The 16,935-nt window shown below is 39.4% G+C and overlaps 2 protein-coding genes across 2 annotated transcripts; both read left to right on the forward strand.

Annotated features, from left to right (window-relative positions):
- The first annotated feature begins 7,108 nt into the window (after positions 1-7,108).
- Positions 7,109-10,076, forward strand: LOC128469713 (uncharacterized). Its single transcript, XM_053451517.1, has 6 exons — positions 7,109-7,193; positions 7,347-7,700; positions 8,711-8,899; positions 9,333-9,403; positions 9,635-9,667; positions 9,909-10,076. The coding sequence occupies exons 1-6, from the start codon at positions 7,109-7,111 to the stop codon at positions 9,954-9,956; spliced, it is 780 nt and encodes a 259-aa protein (XP_053307492.1). The 3' UTR covers positions 9,957-10,076.
- Positions 10,077-11,041: 965 nt separating this feature from the next.
- Positions 11,042-16,762, forward strand: LOC128470781 (carcinoembryonic antigen-related cell adhesion molecule 1-like). The gene is made up of 8 exons (XM_053452709.1): positions 11,042-11,214; positions 11,550-11,900; positions 12,400-12,666; positions 13,188-13,412; positions 14,738-14,887; positions 15,407-15,468; positions 15,840-15,872; positions 16,512-16,762. Exons 1-8 carry the CDS (start codon positions 11,100-11,102, stop codon positions 16,557-16,559), a joined length of 1,251 nt encoding a protein of 416 aa, XP_053308684.1. The 5' UTR covers positions 11,042-11,099; the 3' UTR covers positions 16,560-16,762.
- The last annotated feature ends 173 nt before the right edge of the window (positions 16,763-16,935 follow it).

Here is a 16,935-nt window from a genome sequence, read left to right on the forward strand (position 1 = left end):
GTAATATAACCCCCAATGCTCTAAACAGGAATAACTGTACAAAATAACCCTGTCCATTTGTAAGGTTCCCTGAAACTACAAATTTTAAATTGTTACGAATCTCATATTCCTGGATATTATATTATATTATAGTATTTGTAACAATTTATAATATACTTCAAGACAAGAGCTAATTTATTATTTCAGTACTACAACATAAATATGCTTGTCAATTAATCAATATATTAGAGTTATAGAGCCTTATTATTGGGAACATTTTTTCATTGTGAAAATTTACATAAAATACGGTAAATTTTAAAAATATAAAACTTTGAAAATACAATTCTTTTTTTTTTTTTTTTTTATTTTATTTAAATATTTTATACTTTATGTTCTCAGATTTAGAATACATCGGTAGGGTATTACAATGTCAAAAAAAAGGAAAAAAAAATAGATTCTTGAATGGAATTTTAAGCAATTAAACACTTATTCAAAACGAACAACGCGTCCATTCATTATTATGTTCCGTTCTACCGTAAGATATATAATTATTTAAGAATTTTATAAACAGAAAACAGTAGACTGCTACCCGAACCGAATAAAAGAAAAAAAAAAAAAAGCAAAGAATGAATTACAGCGTATTATCTAATATAAGCTGTAACTGTGGCAACTAGTTGCCAATCACAACACCACCCATAACATTCATCCAACAGGCAGTCATACATGGGAGACAATGAGAAGCATCTAGGAGCTCGCTATTACTCATAAAGTAGATCATAGTGCAGTATAGTATAACGTCCGCCCAGGGGAAAAAAGAAAAAAAAAAGCAAGGGAAGTAAAAAATTAAACCTCAGGTAGAGAATTTCAAATATTTTCTGGATCAGTGTCTCGAAAGTGTTTCCAGGGTAGCCAGATATTGTCGAATTTAGAAAGCTTGTTGATTTTAATATAGTATCCTCTTTCCATTAAGTACTGATGATTAGTTTGATTAATAACTGATCCCCAGTCAAATAGGCCTGCCTGTCTCCAGTTTCTAGCAATGCATATTTTTGCGGCCATAAGTACATGGATAATTAAAATTCTATGGTTTAAGTGATATTTCTCAAGTCCCAGATGGAAAAGAAACATCTGTGGGTCTAGTTGGTCCTGAAAGTGGAGAAGTGAGCCAAGTAGTTGCAAAAGGTTATATCTCAAGTTTAGTAGTTGCGGGCACTCCCACCAGATATGGGCAAATGTGCCCATATGGGAGAGACAACGCCAACATCTGTTTGAATGTGTACTACTGATTTTATTGAGTCTAGTTGGAACCAGGTACCATCTATAAATTATCTTAATATAAGTCTCTATTAAATTTATTGAGTGAACGTGCTTTCTTATGAGAACCAAGGCCTGACGCCATTGATCCAAGGAAAACTCGAAACCTAGCTCACTTTCCCACTTCAGGATTGGTGGGTCTTTCTCATCTTTTTGCATAATTAATAAAAGTTTAGATGAACTTGAGATTTGTTGCTTTTTTTGTGAGTTGTTAGCCAATGTTCTACTTCCGGATTCCTATCGATTCCCACCTGATTAATAAGATTTTTAATCCTCAAAAAAGAGAATAATTCAGATGGTGGTAGAGAAAAAGATTTGCATATATTATTTGTTATCCTTGGTCTTTTCTGCTGCCAAATAAAATGGTCGATGGTTTGCTGAATACATTTCAAGATAGAGGGGTGAACTCTCAAAGGGATTGTTCTAAAAAAATAGAGAATTTTAGGAATTAAATATCCATTTATTAAATGAGTTCGGCCAAGCCAAGAGATTTCTAGATTTTTCCACCTTGAGAGCTGTGCTTTTATTTTATCAATTAGTTTTTTGTAATTACAATTAATAAGCAAAGGAAGTTCTTTTGTAATATAGATTCCGAGATAGTCTATAGTTTGGGAATTCCAATCGAGTGAGCACAGAGACCCAAGCTCAGTTATTTCGTCTTGCGTAAAACAAGTCGTGATGAGTTGCGTTTTGCCAAGATTAATTTTGTAGTTAGAAATTAAACCATATGTATCTAATATTTTAAAAAGTGCAGGAAGAGAAGAATCTAAGTTCGTCATTGACAGAATAACGTCATCTGCATAAAGAGAGATTTTAAAAGACTCTGAGTTAATTTGTATGCCAAATATATCGGACGATTGTCTCACTAATTCCGCAAGAGGCTCTATACTAAGGATATAAAGTAAAGGGGCTAGTGGGCATCCTTGGCGGGTTCCGTTCCTTATAGGGAACCAATCTGAGTCCAGTAAGTGACCGACCACTTTAGCAGTTGGATTAGTGTAGAGGTTCATGATGTAAATGATTAATGGTTAGTATTTCCCTCCCATGGACCTGGCAAAGAAGTACATTTATCTGATACAATATGAGATGTTCACTACCCTACAACCACTTCGTTATCTCCTTGTACGTCCTTAAAGAAACACAGAGCCATGCGCATCAGGGTTTGTCTTCTAACAGGTAAGTTATATGGCATGTATTATTATTGCGTGTGATACGTGTGTTTAATGAGTCTTTGCATGTCAACTAGAATAAGCTTTGATTTTGTCATCGCAAATGAAATATCTGTATGCCGATGTAACCGAACCGTACATCATGGGTTTTGAGTGATAAACAATAATATAATAAGGGTTGTGTTATAGACTTTGGTCACTCAGATCTCGGTCACTCATATCTCGGTCACTCCAAACCTCTATAAGTCTATTTTACAAGATACATTTACATTACATTTACTTATATAGCACCAACAGGTTACCTAGCGCTGCAATAAGGGCAATGGAAATAAACAATTTTAGAATTACATCATAACACACATTAAATATACTGTTAAAGAGATGGGGTCCTCCTCTTGAGAGTCTACAATCTCCTATCATTCTGAACTAATATCAGTCTGCCGTTAATACAAATATGCACATGTATTCGGATATAAAGCATCCCCTATAGAAATACTTTAGGGAGCCTACATAATAGAAACATAGAATCTGAAGGCAGAAAAGAAACATCTGGCCCATCTAGTCTGCTCATTTTCGACCTACTTTAAAGGCTGACACCTGTCCTGTGTTTTGTTAAATCCCTCTGTGTATTTAAATGTTTCCATCATGTTTCCTCTCCTCTTCTCCATATATATTGAGACCCCTTAGTCTCTCCAGATTATTTTTATCCTGCAAACCATTGGCCGCTTGAGTAGCCCTCCTCGGAACTCTGGAGATGAAATCTGCAGAATGGAACTCCAGAATTACATTTAAAGACACTTGTCCTGTAGGTTCCCTTAGAGATGACTTGATGTCTTATTTTGCTTCTGTTTTGTTTCCTCCTTCAGTTTTGCTGTCAGTCGATCATATTCCTGGGATCTATGTTGACATAATACCTCCGGATCCTGTGGTCGGTAGTGAAGTCACCTTTACCATTAGTGATGTCAAAGGTGGCATTCACCACTCAACCTGGTATAAAGGACCAGTCAATGATTCTAATCATGAAATCCTCACATATCATCCAGGTTTTAATCCCCCACAAACTAATGGAACACTGTATTTTCCCCGGGCTTATGCATTCCAAAATGGATCGCTACACATCGACAACCTGGAGGTTGAAGACAGCGGTACTTACACAGTGTTTGTAGAGACACAAACACGTTCAATAGAATTGGCCTCGGCTAAACTAACTGTTTACGGTAAGTATCTTGTGATATTGACACTGTGTATACCTTATCATTGTGATGTCTTAATTAATTTTGCTATAGTTATTACCAGGTAATCACAATCTTGTTTTTGGCCGGTAAAGTCCTATAAAAATGTGTTTCTCCAAGCGCTGGGTACAGTAATGTAGGTTGACATTGACAAAAACCTAGTTTTATTTCATGTTGTTCTAATAAATGCTATGTAAGCTATAATATATCATTTATAAATGAGCATGTATGATAGAATGAGAACGTATGTATGTAAGTGTGTGTTAGCATGAATGTGTGTGCCAGCATGGATGTGCATGGGTAAGTGTTTGTGTGTTAGCATGGATATATATGTAAATGTTTTTTGTGTTAGCATGGATGTGTGTGTGTGAATGTATGTGTGTTAGCACGTGTGTGTATGTGTGTTTATGTGTTAGCACGGATGTACATGTAAATGTGTTTTGTATTAGCATAGATGTGTGTGTAAGTGTTTGTGTGTTAGCGTGGATGTATATGTGGAAGTGTGTGTGTTAGCATGGATATGTATGTGTAAGTGGTGTCAGAAGGAGTGTGTGTTAGCATGAGTGTGTAAGTGAGTATGAGTAAGTATATGTTAGTGTGCGTTTGTGTAAGTATGTGTACATATGTGTACCTGTGCGTATGTTGGGGGGTAAGGGACCCATGGGGCCACTTGGCTATACTTGTGCCCCAGGCCAGAAGGTGTCAGCCCTCCTCTGAGTAACTTTGCATTATGACCTTGACACCAACATGAAATTTGTTACAATATATAAGTGCGTTTTTAAATTGTATAATTTATTAATTTTATGTTAAAATGCAGATAAATCTTCTTTATCTCAAGACTCCAATGGTGGTGTTATTGCTGGGATTGTCTGCGGGGCCCTCGTGGGAATCGCACTGATAATCTCCATAACGTTCTTGTTGTACAAGAGATACTCCACTCCACATGGGAGAGGTAAGGGGGCATAATTTATAAAAAGATGGAAATGGGCTAGAGAAGTATGAGGCAGATGCACCCAAGTGCAGATCTTCTGGTTGCGCAATAAGGTTTGTCCAGATGTTCCAAGATGTAGATTGGCCACAACAGGACATTTAAAAAATATATTCAAATATGTCGATATCCCTCTAAAATATTAGAATTCCCTGTTATGAGTTGGTTAGTAAAACATCCCCAGGGCAGTTATTTGGTCACCACCCCTGGAGGTATCTCAGGAAGTTAAGGACATTTAATATGACCCAAATGTATCAGCCATGAGAAAAAGTTACTCATCCACAAGGAAAAGAGTTGCAACTTCATCTAGTGTTATATGTATTGGAAAATTATATTTCCATAGGCAAAATGTAACGTATATTTTTACTTTTTTTTACTCTTCCATAGAGAAAATCGGTAGACATCGTGATTCCTGCTCATGTTCATATATTACACACATTAGAAATGTTTTACTATATTTTTAGGTAGCTACAGAAACCTAAAACCCATTATGTGGCACTCATTCTAACTCTAAAAAAATCAACCTCTAGAACCTCCCTCTAATAGACAAGATCCGTCTACAATGAATAACCATGAATCTCCTACAATAAAGGTGAGTTGTGTTATTTTCTTGACTAACGTAATGCCAAATGCGTTGGCAAAATCTTCCTGGTTGGTTGAGGACTCTGAGTGTTTATTGACTTTCTAATAAAAGTAAAATGGTTGTATATATATATATATATTTATAAAAGTGGATGTGGTTAGGTTTACAATTACAAAAAGGTCTTAAAATGGAACAATATCTAAGAAGGAACGATTACTGTATAGGATATGTTATACGAGCAGAAGAAAGTAGCGTGTGGTTGTGGGTATCCCGCTGTTTGCCGTGCTGATGTCATCAGTGACCACCAGACTTAAAGACCCGGGGCCGTTCAGCCACCACCAGTCCAGTCCTGATTTGTAGGACGGTTGCGTTTCAGCTGCTATCCATTATGAAAATCCAACCTCACGAAGACCTTGGCTGGCCATGTATAGAGTATAAGTACATCAGCGAGATGTCTCCAAAGTCTTCTCAACCATTCTATTATACATTATGTAGGTCCTTCAAGCTTGATCTTTCACACATAGATATATCCGAGAGCTCCATTCGTACAATATAGGAAGAAAACCAGGATTTATACAATTTTGTTGAAGGTTGAAATCTGTGAGTTTTGTACATAACTTCTTCCTTGTATTTTAATTCTTAGAATCAAGAACCTAATGAGGAGCCTTATTATATGGTGAGTTAGACACAGACTCCCTAACCTAAGTATGAGAGGGGTAAAATAAGTAAGCAATGGCACACAGTCCTTTTTCCCAGTCAGCTTCATTCCCAGTAGGTCAAGGGAAGGCAAAACGGGCTTAAGCCACAATACTCGTCTTGGTCCAGTTCCCTAGAAGAGGAAGAACAATTCATGAACATATAAAGAGGATCTCAGCTCTATCATAAAGTCAACCAAATGCAGACTTTGTTAATGATATGCATAATATTTCTTGTAGGATCTACAATGTGAAAGCAACGAAATCTACAATGACCTGAAGGAATGACCTCAAGACAAGAAGACTGTTATTCTTTTTCAACATCTTCAAGTCTTCAACAACCATCTTTTAAGATAAACCTTTGAGTCTCATCACGTTCGTCGCACTTTTGCTGTTAAATGTGTATTAACAGATAGACGGCTCTTGGGGAAAAGATTACCCAATGGCTAAAATGTGTCAGCCTCCATGTTCGCTTAGGCCGACGGTCTATTAGGAAAGAAGAACCAGTTACGAAACTGAAATTCCGATTCCCCGTATACAGTGACTAAATAGTACTATGAGTATTAAAGCAGAAGTGCTCGAAATGTGTACATGAGCTATGATAAGGCTCTACTTACAGGTTCAGTGTCTGAGCAGAGACAGAACCTGAAAATACTTTTGTAAGCAAGGGTGAAAACAAAAAAGTGGACACGAATGTTATTATTAGCCAACAGAGAGTAATAAATGTGTTTTAATGTTTTGTTCACTTTTTGAAATGTAAAAAAATATCATATTTTTACTTAAATCATCTGTTTCAGGCTAAAAAATAATATTTAATATTTGTTTAAAAATAACCTTGTGTGTTATGCGTTGTTTATTTGTGATTAAATCTTCATATCGGAGAATAAAGTGGCAAGTGTGCTGAGTTTAATTTAATAAGAACAAAACGAGCAGGGTCTCCGGCTTTAAGTGGCATGAGAACCCATATGGACCTATATCACAGACTCAAAGGCAAAACTTCTTAGAAGACCCCGGAAAAACCTTTGAAATGCAACATATTACCACCATGTCAGTGAGGAACAGGAGGGGGTTAAAATTACTCATCTACCAGCTTAATAGAGTGAAGGAGAAAAAGATTGTGAAAGCTTGTTCTCAGAATTGAAATCATAATGTTCCTCTCTGAGAATCGAATTGAAATCATAACGTTCCTCTCTCAGGATCGAATAATGTTCTCTCGGAGCTACGGACCGGCAGGTAATATTGGATCTTTCCGTGTTGGGTTAATATACTCCCGTGTTCCATGTTCGTGTAAATAGTCTGATGACTATCATTGGCAAGTCCATTCAGCTCCTCTAGATATGAAGAGCCACTGAAGCATCCCTGACATCCATATTGTTTCTTTTCCAGTCTGGATCACTCTGTGGATGGGACTTGTTGGTGGGATTAGTATCCAGGTCATCCCACCGTATCCCATGGTTGGACAGTCGGTCACCCTCAGTGTTACTGGGATCTCTGGAAAAACTCTAACCATCAGCTGGTATAGAAGATCAAATCGTGAATCACTTAACCAATTTTTCTTACAATTCAAGGGGGAACCTTTCCTAAAGAATTTTGGAGACCCATCTTTAGGTAGATTTAGGGACCTCGCTAATGGTTCATTGCTAATCTCAGAACTCACTCTTGAAGACCAAGATATTTACACAATATTAGTACAAGCACTGGACGGGAAACAGCAATCTTCAGTAAATCTCACTGTATATGGTACGTATTAGATATCTAATAAGATCTTATTAATCTATATTCATCCCAATATAGAGTCTATAGATAAAAGTTGATATCTCTTATTGGGCCAAGATAACAAAAAAAAAAGACTTACACTATTTTGATTCTCTGTAATGTATATAATGCTTTATATGATTGACTGTAATTAAGAATTTTACATTTTTATCTATCCTTCTCACAATAAAGGAGAGGAAATATTAATAATAATGCTAAAATCAACAAAATTCACAAGAATATTAATACGTGTTAAGACTCAGGAGGGCCCTGCTCTTGCGAGCATACGGCAGTTTATTAAAAGGCCTCTTTAATAATTTTGATTGATAATGGCATAATGTTTGTGAATACGGTTATATGATCTACTTAGGTAGTCTGTGGTTGGGGTTACTGGTAAATTGGGTATTGTCCAGCATTGTGTAGACAACAACTATTGGCTGAGCGGCAACGAAGGACAATCTTTTTTTAGCCTGAGGGTATCTTAAGGGTATTAAGGAATGGAAATCAGATTGTATGTTTTCGACATAAATAAGGTCCTGAGTACTTGGTATGTCGATGATGTATTGGTCATTTGAAATGCTTGCTTCTATTGAATGAAACCAACATTTATAATGGTAATGGATGTCATCGTCATTGGTCAAGGAGAAGAAAGAGTCTTCAGTTGAAGTCACCATAAGTCAACTTTGACTTGAGACTTCTGCCTTAGGCTATAGTCAGAAGTTAATACATGCACTGCCTACCTTTTACTGAGAAGTAACCCAGATAGGAGATAAGCCCAGGTTGTCTGAGAAGCCCTACAGAGGCCACCGAGACCGTCGAAGAGGTTATTTTAGAGAAACTTTGACAGTGTAAGAAGAAGCTGGGGTAGGTGACTCACATCTCTCCCATGACCTTGTATTATTCCCTTATATTTATTCTTCTTACAATCTCAATAACATGATTTTTTTGTCCCTTCAATTGATCATAATTACTGTGAAACACCTGTCCATTTGCAGAGAATCCCGTCACAGAAATAACTGAAACTTCCACAACGGCTGGGGCTCGGGGCGTTGCAAATGGACTATCCTGGACTGCAGTTACAGTTGGACTTATCTGCGGGACCATCCTGGGAATTGTTCTGATTGTCAGCGTAACCATCCTTCTGTATAAAAGATGCATGACTCCAGCCAAAGAAAACCGGAACGGTAAGGGCACGGTGTAGGAGATGGGGATTGTTAATACAAAAACGGTGGGGTGAACTAATTAAGACATAAAGGAAGAAATGTTATGTGCTTTTGACTTAACTTGCGTTATTTCAGATGTACAAACAAAATTACATTTTTCTTGGAAAATCTGCTGTTTCTATACACATTATTGGGGCTTTTAGGGCTGTTGAACCTTATGATAACCTCATACTCAGCAAACATTCTGAGCGCATAGAAAAGGGGGAGGAAAGCGGGACATCTGGGGAGGAAAGAGGGACATCAGGGGAGGAAAGAGGGACATCAGGGGAGGAAAGAGGGACATCAGGGGAGGAAAGAGGGACATAGGGATTTGTGAGGGATATGTTCAGTTAACAAAGTAACTATAGATATAGAAGAGTGGGGTGTCCTAATTATTTCTGTGATTGACCTCTAGGACCCAGCACTCACAGACAGATGACACCTACTGTTTATTACAATCAACCTAATAATTCACGGGTGAGAGAGGTATGATTGTATTGTTATTTTCTTCCTGTTATCTTGTACTCGTGTACCATATCTATATGGCCAACGTTAAAGGGTAACTGAAGCAGCCTGTGTGCTGATCAGAAGGTCAGCTCTAGCAGCTCTGGTTGTTTCATGAAATTGGCATTTATTCATTAAGTAAAAAATTGAATTCATGGCTACAATATGCGTGCCACGTACACTCATGACATAAGTGTTTTTCTTCATTTGTAGACGGAAGCGGTTTATGAGATTCCATCGTACACGGTAAGCTGTTCCTTGATGTCAAGGAGAAGGCCTTCAAAGTCAGAGACATCCATCAGAACTTACACTGATAAAACTTGAACACGTCCTGGGCCCTTTTCATGATGGCTTCACATTAGGAACGTTTAGCTCCAGGGCACCTAAAAATGATCATGATAATTAATGACATTCGGAGTAATGGAAGACGAGGAAGATGTTTTCTATTCTTTATACTAAAAAGCAATGTTCTGCTCTTTTTTTGTAGGGTCTACAGTTTCCCTCCCAGGACTCTTACACTGAGCTGCAGAGATGAGACTGAGATACCGACATTTTTATCATAAGATACTCTTTGTTATGGTCATTGTAATTATTATATTTACAGTCAATGTATTATGTTTTGTTTATTTTTATTAAATGCTATCACTTAATCCCACAGTTCCAAGAGTCTTAAATTGTCACTTCATTGCCAGCAGTTGTTAAGAAATGTGATTTTTTTTTAATTGATTCATTCATTTGCCTGCTATAAGTGAGCCATGTTACTTTATCAGGTGTCATATAGGCTTAAACAAATGATATATAATCTATATATAAGAACTGACCTTTGTATTGCACATTTATGGCTTGAGAAAAAAACCCTATTGGGTTGAAAGTAACGTCGTCACTCGTGCGGAAATAAAATGGATACAGGGATTTGTGGACAAAAGGGGAACAGCCCCTACTAAGGAGGGCAATTGCATTACTAGATACACTTATATGCTACACATAAGAAGAAGACTGAAAGAAGACAGCTGATGGAAGGGTCATTGGATGTTGGCTCCGTACTGTACCTTGTGAACACCACTTAACGCCACACTTTCAGATAATTTATAATTATTATCTGGGACATTGAAATGGTGGTCTCTTTAGGGGCTCCAGAGCCATGGTGTGAGCCTAGTTGCAGTACTTCCCAAACAACGTGGTCAGCGTTTGATGAAGGCCAAGTGTTAGATAACTTTTGGTACTCTTTTTTTAAATGCTAAAAATTTTAATATTTTTTTTAAAAAAAAAATTTCAGGTGTTTTTTACTTTTTCAGGTTTTTTTATGGCAATCCTTAGTCCTCTAGAACCCAATATTGACAGATTAGTGTCATCTACTGTGTATTTATACAAATTATAAATATATGCCATATTTGCTTATACCTCGTCAACACCCTTTGTGTGGCGGGGGCCTCAGAATGCCAACATGGGGGATATGTGGCTGGTCTTCCAAGTACACGTTGCCCAAAGATATTAATCATAATAACTTTTCAACAAGAAATCAATAGGCATTATTATCGGGATGCTTAGCAGACGTTGCCCTTAACTATGTCAACTCAGCTTTAATGAAGGGAAATTGTGAAAGTTTGGCCAGAAACGATATTGAAGTCATCAAGCTTCCTCTTTAATTTTTTTTTGTGTCTACTTCCAGATCGTCTTTATGGTGCAAAAAGCACAAGTCCTTCAAATCAGCAGAAACATACGGCTTTACAGCATGATCCGTAAGGGATGGACGGTATCGGGGGTCATTGGACTGAAGGGCTGGCTGGTGACAGGTAATGTGTCGTGTTGTGTTGTGTTGTATGATGTGGTGCCCTCTGTGCTGTGGCAGATCCCGGAGGATCATTATTAACAGACCTGGTTAGTCCTCTGATAAAACAAAATGTATTAAATTCCGAGTAGATAAAAGTTTGTTAAAATATAACTTTGCAGCATGAGTTGGACAAAGATGCAACTTGCAACCTGACTAAGCTGTGTCATCTAATCTGCTCAGGGGGATGGAGGACAAAGAACTGAGAGCTGAGAGTGTGAACTTTTCATCCCTGGGGGGTCACAACCTGTGATATGGGGTCACCCTACTACTCAAGTGCATATTGTCTTTCTCTTGCAGTTTTGTTGGGTCTGTGGATGGAGCCGGTCGGTGGGATCGATATCCAGCTGGTTCCTCAGTATCCTGCGGTCGGTCAGTCGGTCACACTGAGTGTTACTGGAATCACTGGGACCATTCAGACCTTCAGCTGGTTTAACGGACAAACCATAGATGCTGAAAATCAAATTCTCATATATTTCCTGAGTTCAGATTCCTCCAAGACTATAGGAACACAGTATTTCTTTCGGGCCAGGGGGCTCCCTAATGGATCGTTACTGATGACTGATCTACTGGTCACAGACCGGGGTTATTACACAGTCTCTGTACAGACGGCTCAGCTACATCAAGCGTCTGTGAACCTGACTGTGTACGGTAAGTAATATCTATATCAATGATGATCTAATGCACACTATCTATATCATTAATACAGAAAAATCATAATAATTTACTCCTATTGTTAGCAATTCCTGAAAAAATACATATATATTTCTAGATGCATCTCCTAAACAAACCTAGAATACGGAGAATATTTATCTTTTTACATTTGACGGAGGTTTTGATACGGCAGATTTTGTCTGTTTAAAGAAATTCATCTTTAATCTGAAATGAATTACGACAAATATTTTTACGTTTTACTAAATACTGGGGAGAAGAGGAGCAATAACCAAAACTGCTTTTGAAGTTAAAATATTTCCTATTCAGGTTTACCTGGCTGATTGTAAGCTCCTCGGAGCAAGGTCCGAGTACCTGTGTGATATGAGATTAGAAGCAGGAATGGATGATCAGAAAAAGATAAAACTATCAACCAAAAAAATAATGGTTGGGGAAATTTTTTCAAATTTTCTTTTCTTTTTTTTTGTTAAATTCTCAGAGAAAGTCAGTAAACCTGTAATCACAGCGTCCACCTCCCAGCCCAAGGAAAATGACCCAGTTACCCTCACATGTGACACGGTAAACGCAGAGAGTATCCAGTGGGGGCGCCGCGGAGCCGGCCTACCCTCTGATGTCCAGCAGTCCTCCGATAACCGGAGCATCACCTTCCCCCAAATTAACCGCACAGATACAGGGGGGTATTACTGTGAGGCTGGAAACCCCATCAGTAAGGATTCTAGCGACACATACACAGTCACAGTAAACTGTAAGTAAATGTTATGTTGTAGAGGCAAATTGTGATAAAACCAGCTACGAAATGGGGAGAGGTCAAATCGCCCTGGGGTCGATCCAGAGCCTGATCTCGCAGAGGGCACTTGCATTACAACACACAAATACAACTCAACACATTAACACAGTCACACAGACAGTGATACTAACAGAACCAGACACTCAACACTAACACATTAGCACACAGGCACATACACTAAGATACACTAACATACACCCACACATACTAACATGTGTCACATTAACACACCAAGACACAGCACAGTCAGGTACAATTCACTTACTATTTGGAAGCCACAGCTTGCCCATAGGTGCCGCACTACTACCATGAGGTCACACAACGTGACATGACCCCCTTCAACAATGCTGCTGTCATTCTTGGTGGGGGCAATTGCATAACACCTCATTACTCGTTTGTACTGGAATGACTCTTTTTATTCACACTGTGAGTGTTAATAATGTTATTAATACAGTAATGTGTTTTTTTTTTTATTACAGATGGCCCCGAAGACTTGTCCGTTGCACTCTTACTAGAATGCTCGGCAGAGTCCGTCCCTTTACCCACTTATCGCTGGATGCACAATAAAACCGATTTAAATATCAGCCAGAGCATACTCCGTATTGAGAACGTGACTGCGTTTACCCTGGGGGAATATACCTGTGCGGTTGAAAACTCAGTGACAGGCAGTACCCATGCCATCTCTGTAAATGTAGTAGGGAGAGGTGAGTGAACAGGGTCCGCAACACCCTTGTTTCCCTACACCTCATCTGTTCATCAGCCTGTTTGCCAATATAGACAGCCCTAGCTTATAGGGAAGATTGGGAGCTTCCCAGTTAACAGCCCGTGGAAACAGACGACTAAACCATCTCATCAGAGGCGTTCTCTTTATTTATTGTTTTCCATTGGCCCTAGATGGGGACCCTCGGACATCCACTGACTGTGTTTGTTTTTATAACTTCCCCCCTCTTGGGCATCATTTTCACTGTCTACCACTGGTGTAGCTACAGGGCTCACAGCAGTTGCTGTGGGTGAGAATGTATGTATGTTTGTTTGTATGTATGTATAATTGTTAGCATGGATGTGTGATTGGGTGTATAAGCATATAATTGTGTATATTTGAGCATGGATGTGTAATTGTGTCTGTGATCATTGTTGTGCAATTGTTTGTGTGTGTGAGCATGGATGTGTAATTGTGTGTGTGTGTGAGCATGGATGTGTAATTGTGTGTGTGTAAGAGCATGGATGAGTAATTGTGTGTGTGTGTAAGAGCATGGATGTGTAACAGTGTATCAGGGATCCAAACTGCCAGCCTGGACTATGTTCATCTGCCTACTGCCTGGCCCAGTTCTCCTGCTATAGTATTCTGATTCTGATTAACCTTGTTGTGACCTTTCTAGCCGTGTTTCCTGCCTGAGAGCTTCCAAGCTGTGTGCCCTGCCTGAGGGCTTTCAAACCGTGTGCCCTGCCAGTGCTACAGTTCCCCTGTCCTCACTACAGTTCCCCTTTATTCTTTCATTCCAGTCCTGCTTTTCTGTCTGTTGTGTGCCAGTCTGTACCTACCTATTAGTCATGAGGGGTACAGACAGAGACCCTGGTATCCCCTGCAACTGGGCTCCTGTCGGACCTGCTGGCCCAGGTGCTGACACAGTGTTTGTGTGTGAGCATGGATGTTTAATTGTGTGTGTGTGAGCATGGATGTATAATTGTGTGTGTGAGAGCATGGATCTGCAATTGCGTGAGTGTGTGAGCATGGATGTGTGAGTGTGTGAGCATGGATGTGTAATTGTGTGTGAGCATGCATGTATAATTGTGTGTGAATGCGAGTATGATTTAGTGTGTGTAATTTGTGGAAGCGTATCTCCATATATGTGCCAGAGTGTCTGTTGGAAGGGGGGCAAGGGGCAAAGAAGGCACAGATACGTTGTTTGGGGGCAATGATGGCGCATACCAGCTGTTGTGGGGTGACAACTTAACCTTTTAGCGAAGTAGCCCCTATGTCAGTTATGATCATTCTGATATTTTCTTGCATAAATCTTTATATACGCAGAATGCTTTTGTGTTACGGAATCACTTCATGTAACCGGTGCTGTGATAGCTGGAATTGCTTCCGGGGCAGTACTGGGAGTCGTACTGATAATCAGCGCATCTGTCTTTCTGTATAAGAGATTCCGAAGTCCGGTGAGAGAAGAACAGACAGGTAATGATCCAGATTGTCGTCACTATAAAGGGTGGGTATAGCCGGGAACCAGTAGGGGGAGCCGGTGAGCAGACGCTCTTTAATCACTATGAGGACAACTTATTGTGCCCCACAAATCAGTTTCACTTCATGTCTTCTGCTTCACCAATATGAATTCCATTTGCTGCTAGCTATTTGCATAAAAGTAATGTCTTGTTTTAATGTTTATTTGGTCAGCTGTTCCAGGATCAATCATAGAAACCAATTTTGCTCCAGCTAATCAGCCTATTTTTGTGCTGTAAAGACTCAAACCTTAATCAGTCGTTGGTCTCGTCTTAGATTCAGGAACCATATGTCTACCCCATTCATGTTCAAATCCCCGCACTGTATTAGAAAAAACACGGTCCTTTATGTCCATACTCATCACCTGCCAACATATTACAGAACAAATAGAAGAATTTAGGGAATTAAATTAGTGACCACATCCAGGACATTAACGAGGAGTAACCCATAATTATGTTTGATGATGTCTATTTGTAGGATCGTCTGTTGACCGTCAAAACCCATCTGCCGACTATTACAACGTTGCTCTTGCTGGAAAGGTAAGACACAGAAACAAAGAAACACAACAGACACCATCCGTTTGGTCATCGTCACGGACACGTCTGTAGCTGTTGCAAAGCCTCAGAACCTATGTCGTCCTCGGCCTTGTCTTACGATCAGGATAGGATGGGGAAAAAGGTAGAAAGATTAAGAGGATGATGACTGTGAGGCTCAATCAAGAGAGACTATCAGTGCTCCAACTGGTCCCCGTCAGTTGATGTCGGCAACACTGGAGGCAAACACTTATTTATTTTCATACAATTTAGAGAATAGTTGCATAACTGTGTCATATCTACGGATCAGTTTCTTCCATACTGTCTGTATGCTGTCTGCCCGCATTAAATAAACGCTTGTGTTTTTTTTTTTATAGGTCAACAAAGTTAAAGAGGATTCATCTTATATGGTGGGTTTTCTTTTGAACCCCAGCATCATATGCACTTCAAAGTATACGATAGCTAATTTACATGGTGACCCCTTTCGAATATGTGTATGGGGGGTGTCTATATGAATTTACCCCTTTCCCACTGGCGTAACTACAGGGGGCCCGGTGCGACCCCATGCAATCCCTTCTTCCTGTTTCCTCATACTGGTTCAAAATTGTCTAGAAAAGGACCTGGACCACACCGACCAGGTCAGAAGGGCCCTTTCTAAACTATTTTGAACGGGCATGGGGAGACATCACGTGACACTGTGCGCGAGCAGCCGGAGGTAAGCGGGGGCGGGAGGTGGGATTTTTGTATTTGTGTTTGCATAGATAAATAGATAGATATAGATATGGATGTGTGTGTGTGTGTGAGAGCATGCTCGTGTACTTGTTTGCGTAAGTGGGGTGAGATGGAGTGTGTGTTTGTGAGTATGAGTGTGTGTAATTTGTGTAAGTGTGTTTGAATATGTTGTATGTTGGAAGGGGGGGCAACGATGGCACAGACCAGCTGTTGAAGTTGGGGGGGCCCGGGGCGTTTTTGCGCACCAGGGCCCGGTGGTTTCTAGTCCCACCCCTGCCCTTAAATAGATGGTAACAAAATGATCCTCCTTTTTTTAGGAGCTACAGTTCAAATCCCCAGACACGTACTGCGCTCTGCGGAGATGACACAAGACGATAATCTGTTACGTTATCCGGCTTTACTCGTAGTCATATCACCGATTTGGGATATATTCAGTGTTATGGTGTATGATGCGCTGATATGGTATCCGTCATACATGTTTCCAAGTATTCAATATCAGTATATGATTTATTAAACTTTACATTTTTGTATCTGGTCCTGTAAATAAAGCGTTTGCCGCCATGCATTTTGGTTCTCTGGTTGCTGGTTTATTTCTAATAAGTTCAGGACGCAGATTATTTATCTACACATGCGCATGATGTTAAAGGGTAGCCGACGCAGTCCCCGTGCTCAGGGAATTGACATGGAGTTACTTGTACGAATTATTGTTGGGTTTGTTGGGCTTCTGGTTTAACAAGAGCT

The sequence above is a fragment of the Spea bombifrons genome, chromosome 12, assembly GCF_027358695.1.
Source record: "Spea bombifrons isolate aSpeBom1 chromosome 12, aSpeBom1.2.pri, whole genome shotgun sequence".
NCBI lineage: Eukaryota > Metazoa > Chordata > Amphibia > Anura > Pelobatidae > Spea > Spea bombifrons.

Coding starts and splice junctions, on each gene's coding strand:
- LOC128469713 (XM_053451517.1), top strand. CDS start 7,109: ATGTTCCTCTCTGAGAATCGAATTGAAATCATAACGTTCCTCTCTCAG. Junction 8,900..9,332: donor AGCCAAAGAAAACCGGAACG/GTAAGGGCACGG, acceptor ATTGACCTCTAG/GACCCAGCACTCACAGACAG. Junction 9,404..9,634: donor ATAATTCACGGGTGAGAGAG/GTATGATTGTAT, acceptor CTTCATTTGTAG/ACGGAAGCGGTTTATGAGAT.
- LOC128470781 (XM_053452709.1), top strand. CDS start 11,100: ATGGTGCAAAAAGCACAAGTCCTTCAAATCAGCAGAAACATACGGCTT. Junction 13,413..14,737: donor TGTAAATGTAGTAGGGAGAG/GTGAGTGAACAG, acceptor TTATATACGCAG/AATGCTTTTGTGTTACGGAA. Junction 14,888..15,406: donor GGTGAGAGAAGAACAGACAG/GTAATGATCCAG, acceptor GTCTATTTGTAG/GATCGTCTGTTGACCGTCAA.